The sequence below is a fragment of the Anastrepha ludens genome, chromosome X (assembly GCF_028408465.1).
Source record: "Anastrepha ludens isolate Willacy chromosome X, idAnaLude1.1, whole genome shotgun sequence".
Lineage (NCBI taxonomy): Eukaryota > Metazoa > Arthropoda > Insecta > Diptera > Tephritidae > Anastrepha > Anastrepha ludens.
The window spans coordinates 59783275-59798021 of record NC_071503.1 but is presented as its reverse complement, the minus strand read 5'-3'; the positions used below and the strand labels follow the sequence as shown (position 1 = coordinate 59798021).

Sequence of the window (14747 nt, the reverse complement as noted above, 5' to 3'; positions counted from 1 at the left end):
CAGCAGCCTTCTCACAAATGTGTGACGAATATTTTTCGGTTTGTTGCAGCGATTTAACGGCTAAGTAGGACGCAGCGGCAACACCATAAGTAACGCGCAACATGCGATAATCCTTTATGGGTAACGTCGGGTCACGACGCCAGACAATGCGTTGTAGATCGAGGTTTTTCGTGGATATGCATATTTGGCGGTACATTTACGCGATGTCCGCGGTTACTGCGTAGCGATGTGTTCTGAAACGTGTTAAAATTGAATATAAATCAGGTTGCAATTGGGAACCAACAAATAATGCATCGTTCAACGGATTTCCGGTGGTGGTTTTGGCGGACGCATTGAACACGCCTTTCAATTTAGTCGTGACGCCTGACTCTTTTACAACGGGGTGATGCGGCATATAGAACGTTTGATCCGTTGGCGGTGGTGCAAGTTCCATGTGCTTCATGTCGATGAGTTCTTGCATGAATTCATTTCAGCGTTGGCGAGGGTCGTCATCTCGCGCAAGTCTTTTTTCGATGCTTAGTAGACTTCGAACAGCATAACTTCGTGATGTTCCCAAGGGTACGTCAGATTTCAGCGGCAGCTCTACTATAAATCGACCGTCAGGTGACCTTCTGTGCGTTTTTTCGAAAAGCTCTTCACAATAGCGTTCTTCGTAGGTGAGGTGGGCCTTTTTCGGTGCTTCTTCTAACTCCCAAAGTCTAGTGAGTGCTCGATCTAAATGAACTTCACAATGCAGAGACTGTAAGCCGAGCGAAGTGGATTCGGATCCGTCGACATTTCCAAATAACCTCCAACCGAAAACCGTTCGTTGAGCCATGGGCGTACCAGGTGGCCCCTTACGAATCTCCGAGCAGAGGAGCTGTCCCATGACGTCCATTCCGGCCAAGATATCGATACGCCCGGGTTTCATGAAGTGCTGATCGGCTAAAAGCAGATCTTGTATGTGCGGCCACGCCGACACCTTCAAGGGCTGTGTTGGCAAATCACTTGTGATTTTAGGCAGAATCAATGCAGTAATGCATCGGGCTGAAAAATGAGATGATAATGAAAGTAATACTTCACCTCTGGAGCGTATCCCTTGGGGGGAACCAATTCCAGAAATCAATATTGCGGACCCTCTTCGCGGTAATCCCAAGCGTTGTACACATGACTCGGTTACGAAGGAAGCATGCGAACCAGAATCAAACAGCAAGCGAGCGGGTTGCCAATGACCAGAGCAACCGCGTACCTTGACTAAGGCGGTCGCCAACAGCACAGTTCTTTCTCTTGGATGAGGCTGGTTGGGATTGGCATTCAAATAGGAAGACGTACACGCAGCAGCGGTGTCTGTGGAAGGACCGTTAGCGGATGAAACGGTTGCGTTCGTTTGATGCATGACGTCTGCGGCGGGGGAGAAAGGCCTAAGAGAGGCGCTGTTGACGAAATGAGCAACGGTTGTAGCGTTAGTTGTAGCGGCAGTATTATGCAACAGCGTGTGATGGCCTTGATGGCAAATCCTGCATGCAGATGTGCTGTTACACTTTGCCTTATAATGGCCTGAACTCAAGCAGTTCATACACACGCGCGATTCTCTCACAAATTTCGATTTACCGTTTGCGTCAAGGTCCCGAAATTTTTCACAACTGTATATTTTGTGTGGCCCGTTACAAAATGTACAGCCCGTGCTGTTCTGATCTTGCACTGCGTGAACACATTCGTAGACTTACACACCGACGCGGTTTTACCCTTAGCTGGCACTAATACCGTTGACGATGATAGCATTGATAGAGAACGACAACTAACTTCAAAAAACGTGGACAGCTGTTCGAATGACGGAGGCACATCAGTGACGAGTGATAGCTCCCATTGCTTTCGTGTCTCGAAGTCTAATTTATTTACTATTTCGTACACTAGCCAATCGTCCCAAAATTCCACTGGGCGTCCCAAAGCCTTAAGCTCGCGTATGTGTTGCTGGAAGGCGTCGATCACTCCCTTAATTGCGTCGGCGGTATCACTAGCTGCCCTCTTTCCGTTGGCCATAGCTCTAAAATATCCTTCAACTATAACGCGCATGACCTTATACCGCGATTTTAGTAGGTCCCAAGCTTCTTCATAGTTAACATCACATATCTTAAACCCACTTATGATTTTTAACGCGTCACCCCTTAAACAACTACGAAGATAGTGAAGTTTTTGACCATTTGACAATGCGGCATTACAGTCGAACAAGGTAGAAAATGCGTCAAAAAAACCGATCCACTCCGTGGAGTCCCCAGAGAATTTTGGCAGCTCCATCTTTGGCAGCCGTATTGCTGCAGACACAGGCGTTGTCAGGGACGCGGGTTGCGCTTCGGCACGACACTTCTGTACGCGATTGAAATTTGCTAAAGCCGTAGAGTACCACGTCTCAGCTTGAATTCGCACACTTTCTTCAATGTCTATATTGTCACTTCCACACGAAATTTCGACCGCGTCTTGAGCGTTATTAAAGCGAGTCCACTGTTCACTGAGCAGTTGCATATAACTTTTTATGCTTTCTGCATCCATCGTGAAAGCATCGTCCGTACTCTTAGCCATATACCGCTTAATGGCGTTAAGTGCAGAGTCGCGTGGTTTTACCGAGCTCGACATTTTTCTTGTCCTTGTAGATTTGAAGGACGATATTCGCACTGCTATCACGCACAAATCAACGCACTAGAACTCCCCCTTTTTTTTTCTTTTTTTTAACTTGTTCACTGGTTACTTATATTTTTTTACCTTGTTCACTGGTTACCTATTATTTAACACTAATTAATCGCGATAATACACCTTCATTTAATTAGCCGAAACCGATTGGTAGAAGAACCCGAAAAATGCTAATTAATTGCGATATGTAGTACTTGTATGCACCTTAGCCAAAATCTATTGGCTAAACTTTAAATGTTCGCGGGCTTGATTTATCCGGCTCGAAGGACCAAAAAATGTTGACGCGGATTGCTTAAAGAAAAACACAACCGTTTCGTTTCAATAGATTCTTATATTATATTTTAACAATTAGCGCGGTTGCATTTATATGCATTCTCTAAAGCGGTAAGTTATGCGGTAAAAACATAAGCGGTAAAATATGCGGTAATTGCGGGATGAATAACAAAAGCAGTAAATAAAATCTAAGTTCAAAGACCTAATTAAACCGTAATATGTACCTACGCATGTACATACGTGTAAGAAAAGGATATAGCAGCAAATAGAATATAACAAAAGCGATTAAGTGTTTACATTGCTGACATTAACCCTTAAGTAATATTATAAAATTAAAACTTAAATTAAATGCATAGACGGACTCAACACCTTTGGCATGCTTCCAAAGAGTCACAAACACAACAAAATTCCAAAGTATAAAGAAAATTGAAGGACCAACTGGTACTACTTTCATGGAACGCCCCATATGCTTAGGGTTAATAGTTTTTTTTTTAATTTTATTAAATTCGAGGGCAGTATATACACTGAAGTTTTTTTTAAACATATCCAATGAGTGTTGAGGGTCCATTGCAATCAGCTTTATTTTATAGTAGCCATTCGATAATATGTTAATATTTTCATTTAGTAAAATCTTAGTTAATTTAAGCCTACCTTTAAGCTGTGATAGAATTTCGTCCTGGAGTATTATTTACCTTATAATGTGTTTTTTTATTACAGAGATAATATTACTTTTTTCTTTATGCAATTTTGTGATGGTAGAATTATGGTATATTCTATATGTGTCAATTTTCGGAAATTTAGGAACATTTTCTTCAATAGTATCTAAAGTATATAATGTAGTGCGTTTAAATGAATGTCTATTTCTGTATTTTCTAGATTTCTTTCTTTGGGTACCGGAGACTCATATGACAATATCTGTATGATTTTGCGTTTGAATTCATCCCAATTTGTTCTCCAATAATCTGAAAAGGATTTGGGCTTGAATATCTTGAGATTTCCATTTTTGTTGCACTGTGATCACTGTCATAATCGAGAGCATTTATGCAGTTCGTAGTATTATTTACTTTCTTACTTGACATTCGTCAAGAAAAGAGTTCTTTCTGGGGAAAGATGCTGTTACTGAAGCGTCAAGTTCACAGCGCTATTTAATTTGGTTGTCCTTAACCCATTTATGAAGAATTTTACCTTTTTGGTTGCTAGTTGCATTCCCCCAGTTACCATGTTTACTCTTTAGGTGGTCCGCGATTAGGAAGAGATTGTGGGGATTTTCTAGCTTTAAGCTTTGAAATAAAATAATAAAACCCATCTCGAAATGATCATTGTTATTACCACTTGGGTAGTAAGCAGCTGCGTCGTATAATGATTTTTTCACATTTTTGCGATTCTTGTACTCGTAACGTTTATGTATTCGATGATGTCTCGAAAGAGTATACCTGTTCCGCCTCCTTGTTTTGAATTAGTTAGCTCTATCGTTGCGTATTAGAACATATGTAGTTACTGAACCAAAGTTGGTGCCTATTGTTTAGTTTAGTTTCGTTCAATAGAACGATGTCTGGTATATGCTTTATTAAGAACTTATCAAAATCATACCTTCGAGGTTTTGTGATTAAGGAATTAACATTAAGGGATATAATATTAAGTCTGTTTTCAGTGGTATTAGTTGTAGGATGGTTCCATATGTAGAAGTCCACGCAAGTGGGGAAAGTTAATGATCGCCATTCACTCTTCGTCGCCAAGTACTGTCGTTCACTCTGCTGTACGAGCGTCTCGCAATAATCCGCTTCAAAGCCCGTTTTTTTAACATCTCGAAAATTTGCGCCCACGTTTCGACGAAGAGAAGGACGATGCGATCAAAGATTCCTTCTATAAATAACATAAAAATCGTGCTTGGCGCAAGGGTGAGAAAGGAGAGAATTTTTATTCCCACAGTCGGAAAATTCAGCCTGCACAACGAAACATCCAGTAACGGACAGCGGCTGATTGACTTCACCGGGGCTCGAACATGGTAGTCTGCAGCACCAGATTCCAGCATAAAAAGAGGCACCAAGCTACCTGGCTGTTTCCTGATCTAAAAACGCGAAAACAGATCGATTATGTTGTGATACATGGAAGACAGGCTTCCAGTGCTTTAGATGTACGTACGATCCGAGGACCCAACATCGACTCGGATCATTGTCTTGTTGCAGCCAAACTGCGCCCCCGCCTTAGTGCAGCAAAAAGCGTACATCTAAATACGCAAAGAATGTTCGACATCAAAGAGCTGCAATCACAACAGACGGCCAGAAGATTCGCCACTCGACACTCACTCCTGCTCTCAGAGAGTTCAACCCACACCTCCGGCATGCACGAGCAATGGAGCAACATTTCTCGTTCTCTACGTACCGCCGCGGAAGAAGAAATCGGATTCCGGCAAGCCTGAAAAAACAGTTGGTACGACGAGGAATGTCATGCTGCCGCAGAAAGAAAGGATGCCCCCTATAGAGCCACGCTGCAATCGGGCGCGACGGTAGCCATCTGGGATCGCTACAAAGAGCTAAAAAAGGGAGAAAGATGTATTATCCGAAAGAAGACACGAGAGGCCGAAATACGTGAGTGCGAGGAGCTTGAGATGCTGGCCAATAGGAACAACGCCCTAAAATTCTACAAGATAGTTGGGCGGCTTACAGAAGGTTTTAAGACCGGGGCGTTTTCCAGTAAGAACAAAGACGGCGATCTGGTGACTGATATCCACAGCATACTTAAATTATGGAGGGAACACTTCTCGAACCTATTAAATAGTGACAGCTGCGCATGTCACAGAGAATGTGAAGATCCCGATACCCCAATCGTTGGCGACGGAATATTCGTTCCGTTACCCGACCATGACTAGGTGAGAATAGCGATAACGCGGTTAAGGAACAACAAAACTGCGGGCGTCGACGGACTGCTGGCTGAGCTATTCACACAGGGCGGCGAGGAGCTGGTAAGGTGCATGTATCAGTTTCAATGTAAAATATGGTCAGATGAAAGCATGCCTGCCGATTAGAATTTAAGTGTGCTCTGCCCAATCCATAAGAAGGGTGATCCTGCAATATGTGCCAATTACCGCGGGATTAGTCATCTAAATATCGCCTATAAGGTTCTAGCGAGCGTATTGATTGAGAGACTGAAGCCCACTATCAACCAAATGATTGGACCTTATCAGTGTGGCTTTAGACTTGGAAAGTCTACCATTGACCAACTATTTACAATACGCCAAATCTTGGAAAAGACCCATGAAAGAGAATCGACACACACTATCCTTTCGTCGATTTCAAAGCTGCCTTCGACAGTATGAAGGGGAGTTTCCTGTATGCCGCGATGTCTGAATTCGGTATCCCCGCAAAACTAATACGGCTATGCAAGATGACGTTGCTCAACACCAGCCGTTTGATACCAAACGAGGTTTCAAACAGGGTGACTCGCTGTCGTGTGACTTCTTTAACCTGATGTTGGAGAGGATCGTACGGGCCGCCGAACTTAATCCCTCAGGCACAATTTTTCATAAGAACTCACGTCACTGTTGACAGTTATGATTTCGAGGTTGTAAAAGACTTCGTTTATTTAGGAATCAGCATTTACACCTATAACAATATCAGCCTTGAAATCCAAAATAGAGTGTCTCTGGCCAACAAGTGCTTCTTTGGACTAAGTAGGCAACTGAGCAGTAAAGTCCTCTCTCGACGAACAAAACTAACACTCTACAAGACTCTCATCATGCCCGTCCTAACGTATGGCGCAGAAGCGTGAATGATGACAACATCCGATGAAGCGACGCTTGGAGTTTTTGAGAGAAAGATTCTGCGGAAAATTTTTAGACCTTTGCACGTTGGCAACGGCGAATCGCAGGCGATGGAACGATGAGCTGTATGAGCTTTACGACGACATAGACGTAGCGCAGCGAGTAAAGCTCCATCGGCTACGTTGGCTGAGTCTTGTCGTCCGAATGAATACAAACGCCCCGGCTCTGAAAGTATTTGATGCGGTACCAGCTGGTTTTAGTAGAGGAAGAGGAAGACCTCCTCTGCGTTGGAAAGATCAGGTGGAGAAGGACTTGGCTTCACTTGGTGTGTCGAATTGGCGCCGGTTAGCACGAGAAAGAAACGACTGGAGCGCTTTCTTAAACTCGGTCAAAATCGCGAAAGCGGTTATCGCGCCAATTAAGATGAGAAGAATAGTTGTATTGATCATGTTGAGCCTCAGGTAAAAAAAAAATATATATATATATGCGAGAAGCCTGCTATTGCTGTTGTGTTTGGAGCTTGAACAGTTCTCTTTCTTTCTTAATTGGCGCGATAGCCGCTTTCGCGATTTTGACCGGGTTTAACAAAGAACGCATCTTAACAGTTGCTCTGTTAGATTATCCGTCGCCTTTTTAAGCTCTGATAATAAGTTATTAGTTATTTTGCCATTATTACTAATATATGTATTAATTATTACTAATAGCAAAGAGATCGGTAAATCTAATATTATATTCACTTCTTTTGCTTTGTTTTTGTGTCACATACACACGTCATCTCAATGGAAGCTTCCTCACGAACCAAGACAGAAAAAAGCGCGTTCGCAAGTTCTGTCAATGTAAAGGTTTACTTACCGGTTTCTTCGATTGCAGAGTTTGAATAAATAAATAAGTTTTGAAAAAAACACAAAATTCGAGTTATTGTTGTTGATTTGTTTCGCAGCTGATGGTTCTTCCATGTTCCTTTTTCTTTTATTTATATTTTGCACTTATACAGAAAACATGTGTTCAGTGACTATTAAGTTACTTGAGTTTTGTGCATGATGCTCATTCATAATATGTGTATTATTAGTAACTTTTGACCAATTAGTGTTTTTTTTCCTTATAAACAGTGCTTTAAATGTTTGTGTAATAACTTGTTTAATTGATTCTGTAGCGTCTTAAATAAACACGAATATAATATGTATACTGTCGCGAACCGTAGAAAGTCTCTCAATCATCACAGTCGAGAGAGAGAAAAAAAAAATTTAAGCGTTTTAGTATGCAAATGGCTCGGCCCTTGGGCATCAGCATTTAGAGCCCTTTGAGGAAGCATCGTTAATTAAATGGATTTAAAACGCTTTATTTACATTTTTGTAGAGGAGATGAGGTGTTTAAGTGGACCCGGTTTTTAACAAATGATCTCAGCTGAGCGTTAAGGAAATGACAACCAAATATGATTCGATCATACAAACTGTATACCTTTTACATTCGCCGACAGGAAGTTTAATCTGTAAGAGCGGAAATATTGTAGAATCTGCTTACTCTAGGGAAATAGATCAATCATCCCGCCAGACATTCGACAGGTCCTTAGTGCATAACATACTGGTCGGTCATCCGTGTATTGTGCGAAGGCCTTAGCAAGAATCTATGTTTGGTGGCACTAATAAGCTATTCTATATCGTTGTGGACTCGTTCTGGAAGTGGCATGAAATTTTCGTGGTCAAATGAACCTCAACGTATTCGGCTATTAAACCCCCACGATCACTCATTGCAACTCATGGGCTAGCGCATGAGATAGTATCTGACAACGGGACAGCATTAATATCCGATGAATTTAAGACATTCATGCAAGACAACTTAATTCGTCACATCCGCAGCACTCCGTTCCATACGTCGTCAAACCGCTAAGCGGAAAGAATGGGCAAACAACGCAAGACATTTGGAGGAAACTCCAGAGTCGCAATACATCGACTGAAAGCAGTAACGTTTTCCATTCAACCAGCATATTATGCCACTGGTCGATCACTTGCAGATCAAAAGCCAACTAAAGACAATTTTGAAAAAAAATTCATCTACCTGAATTGCCTACTCCAAGCCAAAATATTGTCGAATTCAACATGACAGAAAGATGTGATGACTTAAATCTTTTTAACAGTAACCCCAAGATATTGAAGACCTCATTCAAATCAGGGTCTGAAGAAAGCAGTCTAACTTTTTCACTTCAACTGCAGGCTGTTTCAAAGGATTCTTCCCAGCATCCGTCATCTCCCTCCACGGCTGCAGATCAACCGGCACCACTAGATGCAGCTATCTCCTCTGACGGGTCCACTCCAGGACGATTAAATCAACCTCGACGTCCGCCAGATTTTTATACTGTTTCCGGTTTTAAAGGCAAAACTCAAAACTCAAAATTTCTAACGACACTAATTGTTTTATTAAATATAATTTTACAACTTGGGGCTCAAGCAGATAAAAGGGAGTCACGCAGCGAGCATCAGCATGTTATTATTATTATTATTTGCTATCACGCCGGCGCAAAGTGCCGATACAAATAAATTCCGTTGGGTTCGATTTGCAACTTTTGTCTTTGTCCAAGTGAGCGAGTCGTCAGATGTCGTAAATTCGTCATACAGGCTTCGTCTCCATGTTCTCTTTGGCAAGAGCCTTGGTGATTCCAGTATAGGGATATTTTGGTTTATGGATTATATTTCCACATTCGTTTGCGTATTTCAATCTCAACCGGACTCTATTTGCTTCGAACAAGGAGCTCGTCGTTAGAAATCCAGTTATCTGACCACCATATGCGCAGTATAGCTCTTAAACAACGGTTTATAACAGTTTGGAGCTTTTTTGTTGTTGAAACCACTACGGACCATGTTTCTCAGCTGTAGCACTACGGACCATGTTTCTTTGTTCTGGTGGTTAGCTGCTTCGAGTACCATATGTTTTTAAGATGATCTGGCTTTCGTTATTTTGTACTCAATGTTAGTATTACTGCCTCCGTCGGGTATGGTTCGGCTACCTAAGTACACAAATTTGTTTACACTTTCGAAAGCTTGACGGTACATTGTGAATTCGACAGGTCGAGTGCTATAAATGGCTATAAACTTCGACTTTTCAATGTTAATACGCAACTCAACGCGATCTGGGTAGGTAGCCACATCGTCTAGTTTACGTTGCATGTGTCCCTATTGTTGTGAGGATGCCTCTGCCAGGCTGAGCGTCAATAGCATTGCTTAGCACATAATCGATTACGATTAGAAACAAGAGTGGCGACAGAATTCAGCTTTGCCTCAGTCCAGCAACTGGTTCAATTGGGTCGGATAGCGCAGCATCATGCAGCCCTCTATATTGGAAACCAGTATATTGAGACTGTTTTAGGTTTACCAATTTATCTGGAAATCCTTTGTGACAGAGCCCGCTCCAACAAAGACAAAGTAGAGAGTTTCCTGCATTTCCAGCTTGATGCCTAAATAAATTGCCACCACTTTTTTCGCTGATTCAGTTAAGAATGGCTTTGCAGAGGACTTTGAGAGTTACGCATAATAGCATGACCCCAATCCAGTTACCAGATTCAGAAGGCACACCTTTCTTTGGGATTTTCACCAATAAGTGTTTCAGTTTTCCAGATGCTTTGAAACACGCAAAACAGCATCAGAGCTAAAGCTTTTGGGTCGGCTTTTAGTATTTCGGCTATAATGTTATCCACCTTTGCAGAGGACTTTGAGAGTTACGCATAACAGCATGACCCCAATCCAGTTACCAGATTCAGAAGGCACACCTTTCTTTGGGATTTTCACCAATAAGTCTTTCAGTTTTCCAGATGCTTTGAAACACGCAAAACAGCATCAGTGCTGAAGCTTTTTGGTCGGCTTTTAGCATTTCGGCTATAATGTTATCCACCCCGCTGGATATTCCAGACTTCATACTACGAATAGCAATCTCGATTTCAGCCACAGCTGGGTGCAGTGAAGGCCCACCTGAGGTTCTTTGCTAGCATCGCCCGCGGGTTGTCGTCATTGCTGACTCCACATTTACAGATACTTTGAATACCTAATCAAAGTATCCTTTCCATCGCGTAAGTTACTCTTGGGCGTCAGTTAAGAATTTCCCATCTTTACCTTTAATGGACATTTTGGAGTGACTTCATTCCAGTTAGCTTACGAGCACAGTCGTATAAGAGTTTCATGTTACCGTTTGCTGCTGCAGTTTCTGCTTCTTCAGCTAAAGAGTTGGTCCATTTGCATTTGTCTCGCCTGCAGAAGTGCGTGACTGATTTATTAAATTCAGAAAAATGTTTTTGAGCGCCGGTTTTTGCAGCCCTGGTTCATGGTTCTTCTTTCATCAATTTTGCCCAAGATTTCCTTGTCAATCCATTGCTTTATTTTACTTAGTTGAATTCCTAGAACTTTGCCACTTGCATCAATCAAAGCATTTATTCTTGTCGCTTTTTCCTGCCTTACGTTGGTCGCTCGGGACGAGAATTTTCATTTTAAATTGGTCCTTCCATCCGGCGTGAGATAGCATTCCGGGATCACGTTCAGGGTCTTCACTATCTTAGTAGCAGCGCGCCGTTCGTACTGTCTTTCTCCAAATTTGCACATAAGAGAGGCTAGGTACTTAGCAAAACCCCTCCGATATTCGTAACAAGTGAGAAAAGGATGAAAAATTTCAATTAAGTCAAAATCTGCCGTTATTAATATTTTTGATTGGAGGGTTCAGTTCGGAAGTATGTTGAATGTTTTGCGTAATGCTTTATTTAAATTTGTTTTATTTATTTTGCAGGAAAAATTCCTCTTGTTGCAAGATTTAATAGATTTTGGTCTGATGGAATATGCCGCCAATATTCATCTGGCACAGCAATGATTATTTGCACCGTTCTGTTTGCTACGGGATGGTCTGCCAACCACTCTAATATCATACAATACGCAAGTCTGTGAAGCTTATAAGCTGTTTTGCTAATGCTGTTTGTTTAATGAAGCGCTTACCTTCGTTAAGAAATTTGATTAGAAGATGTGCAAGGCACAATTTAAGCCATGGTAGTGTTATTTGCTTGATTGATGCGACCTTTGTTTTTGAAGCTATTAAATTTGTGATAATATCTTCATCATCACGCATTCAGACGCATAATGTTCTCACCTTAGAATGGAATATCAGCTATTGCACTCACATTTTTTCGATATGCACTATATTGCTGCAAGGTTTAGAAGGTAATTCTTCATCACAACCAACTCGCTGCAGCTACAATCTATACATCAGTATTTTCAAAGCGATCAAAACCAACCCGGTGGATTATAAATTTGCACAATGTCCAATAACAGTGACCTTTTTGTAAATGGTGGTAGTATTTTTGATGAAAGTTACGGTTTCCGATAAAATCCCAAATCTTTTCACTGGTTGTGGGGAGTATCACTAATTATCCTCCAAAAACATTTTGAGTTCAACAACCATTTACGTAAATAAAATCCAGATCCATAGAGAATATTGCAAATGTCATTTTTGGGTTTAATAGTATTCGAAATGTTTGTTGCGCATGCGATAAAGTCGTATACATAAAAATGATTTAAAATTGCCAACGTTGCTTCAGGATGCATATTTGTAATTATTTGAAGTCCAAATTCTCTTAGTTGAGGGCTGAAAAAAGGTCCGACACACAGCCTCTCATCCAAAGTACGTAAATGTCGAAAGTGATTCGAAACATCTTTTGGGCTTAACTGCAGAAACTTGTTTGTTGCTGTTGATTGAGTTGCAGCTCATCAGGATTTGTTGTTGGAGAGTAAAACAAAATTGCTGCTGTAGCATTTCTTCCAACTGAGCATATTTTGAGAATTGTTTGATTTCTGTCAAACTAGATTTGTCTGTTTTTCTGTTCTTATTCTCTCAAAGCTTTTTTTGTTGTGCTTTCTTTCTTTTCACCAATTTTTGTTATTGTATTATTTCTTTCTATTCTCTATTCATACACTAAATAAATCACACTGGTTTTTGTTTATATCGCTACTGCTCTTTGGAATTGCACAATTTCGCAACTTCAATTTGGTTTTTGTTGTTAACACAGTTGCTTCTATATTCTTCTCACATATATTATATATATGTATAGTATGTTCATATGTAAATTAAAAAAAAAAATAATAACAAAGCAGAAGCAATAGAAACTTACTTTGAAAGTAAAAATACTCTATGGATTACAAAATAATTATATATTTAGAAAATTACCAGTCATCTTCATGATTAAATGCAAGCAATTATCGATTAAATAATAACGGGTAATTTTTTAGCTATTATATTTTCAAACAGTTGGTTTAAACAGCTGACGCACGTTTCGTGTTTTATTTCGTTGAATCGTCTTACAAACGAACAACGTTTGCAAATCATTGAATTTTATTATAAAAATGCGTGCTCTGTTAAGAAAGTTTATCGCGCGCTTCTTCCATTTTATGGTCAGTTTAATCGACCCACTGAAGCGGCTATTCGAGCTATTGTGACTAAATTTAGAACCAAATTTACATTATTGGACATCAAAGCACCAACACGCTTACGTAGAGTGCGAACTGAAGAAAATATCGCAGCTGTATCGGCCAGTGTTAATGATGACGATCAATTATCGATTCATCGCCGTTCGCAGCAATTGGGCCGTGGAAAATTTCGCGAGAGGATTTAGGTGTGAAGTCTTTCAAAATACAGCTGGTGCAAGAATTGAAGCCGAATGACCTGCCGCAACGCAATGGGTACGTAAATAAGCAGAATTGTCTATTTTGGAGTGAAGATCAGCCAGAAGAATTGCAAGAGCTACCAATGTATCCAGAAAAGGACACAGTTTGGTGCGGTTTATGGGTTGGAGGTATCATTGGATCGTACTTCTTCAAAGATGCTGCGAATCGTAACGTAACTGTGAATGGTAGCGCTACTGTGAAATGATAGCCAACTTTTTTTTGCCCAAAATGCAAGAGCTTGACTTGCATGACATGCGATTTCAGCAAGACGGTGCCACATGCCACGCAGCACGCGTAACAATGGACTTGTTGAGAGGCGAGTTCGGTGAACATTTTATTTCACGTTCGGGACCTGTCAATTGGCCACCCAGATCGTCCGATATAACGCCTTCAGATTATTTTTTGTGGGGCTATGTTAAAGCTCATGTATATTCAGACAATCCTGCTTCAATTAATGCATTGGAAGACAGCATTAAAGCATTCATATAAGAGATACCGGCCGAAACATTGGAAAGAGTTTGCCAAAATTGGACTAAGCGGATGGACCATTTGAAGCGCAGTCGCGGTCAACATTTGCATGAAATAATCTTCGAACATTAAATTATATGGACTGTACAAACAAATTAAAAATTTCATGCATTTTTCAGAATTGTATGTGTGTTTTTTTGAAAAACTTTCCTATAGCTCTTAAAAAATCACCATTTAGATATATTTAATTGTTCAGTTCAGTCCCGAAATACACAGAAAACACTAAGCCGGTTGAGCCCATGGATATTACATAACAGATGTTGAGTAGACGGAACATTTTTTCGAGGACTCGGTTACTAAATCATTGTTTAATGGGTATTGGTTCCACAACTAGTTTAATTGGACAAACCACTTTAAATAATTTTTCTGCTGAAAATCTTGAAATCTTAATTCCATTAATATTATTTAGGAGTATTAATGGAATTAATCAAATTACAAGTAAAATTATTACCCCATTATCTAAAAAACTTATATCTGACATCACAATATCTTAGAAATACCATGCTATTATTGGAAAAATGTTTTAAAACCTTTGAAAGCGAGAATATATATTGAAAATTATTGACACGAAATAAATGACATTAATTATTTTTCCATTGGAAAAATGTTTTAAAACCTTTGAAAGCGAGAATATATTTTGAAAATTATTGTCTCGGAATAAATGACAACAATTATTTTTCCAGCAAAACTTGTTAATATTCACCATATTTACACATTAAGCCAGTTCAAACAAATGTAATTCAAAAATTAAATTTAGAACACTGAAGAACATAGTAGGATTGAAAAATTATTACTAGATTGTGTAGACTTCTTTTATAAAAGGAAAGAAAAGA

The 14747-nt window shown here is 40.2% G+C and overlaps 1 protein-coding gene across 1 annotated transcript; it reads right to left on the bottom strand.

Annotated features, from left to right (window-relative positions):
• Positions 1-469: 469 nt before the first annotated feature.
• On the bottom strand, positions 470-2610 carry LOC128870110 (uncharacterized). Its single transcript, XM_054112714.1, has 2 exons — positions 1725-2610; positions 470-1680 (listed from the first exon to the last, which is right to left on the bottom strand). The coding sequence occupies exons 1-2, from the start codon at positions 2608-2610 to the stop codon at positions 470-472; spliced, it is 2097 nt and encodes a 698-aa protein (XP_053968689.1).
• Positions 2611-14747: the final 12137 nt, after the last annotated feature.

Excerpts from the sequence above, each read along its gene's own strand:
- LOC128870110 (XM_054112714.1), bottom strand. The coding sequence starts at position 2,610 with ATGTCGAGCTCGGTAAAACCACGCGACTCTGCACTTAACGCCATTAAG. Across the intron at positions 1,681-1,724 it reads GGTATTAGTGCCAGCTAAGG|TGCAAGATCAGAACAGCACG; the intron begins GTAAAACCGCGT and ends GTGTTCACGCAG.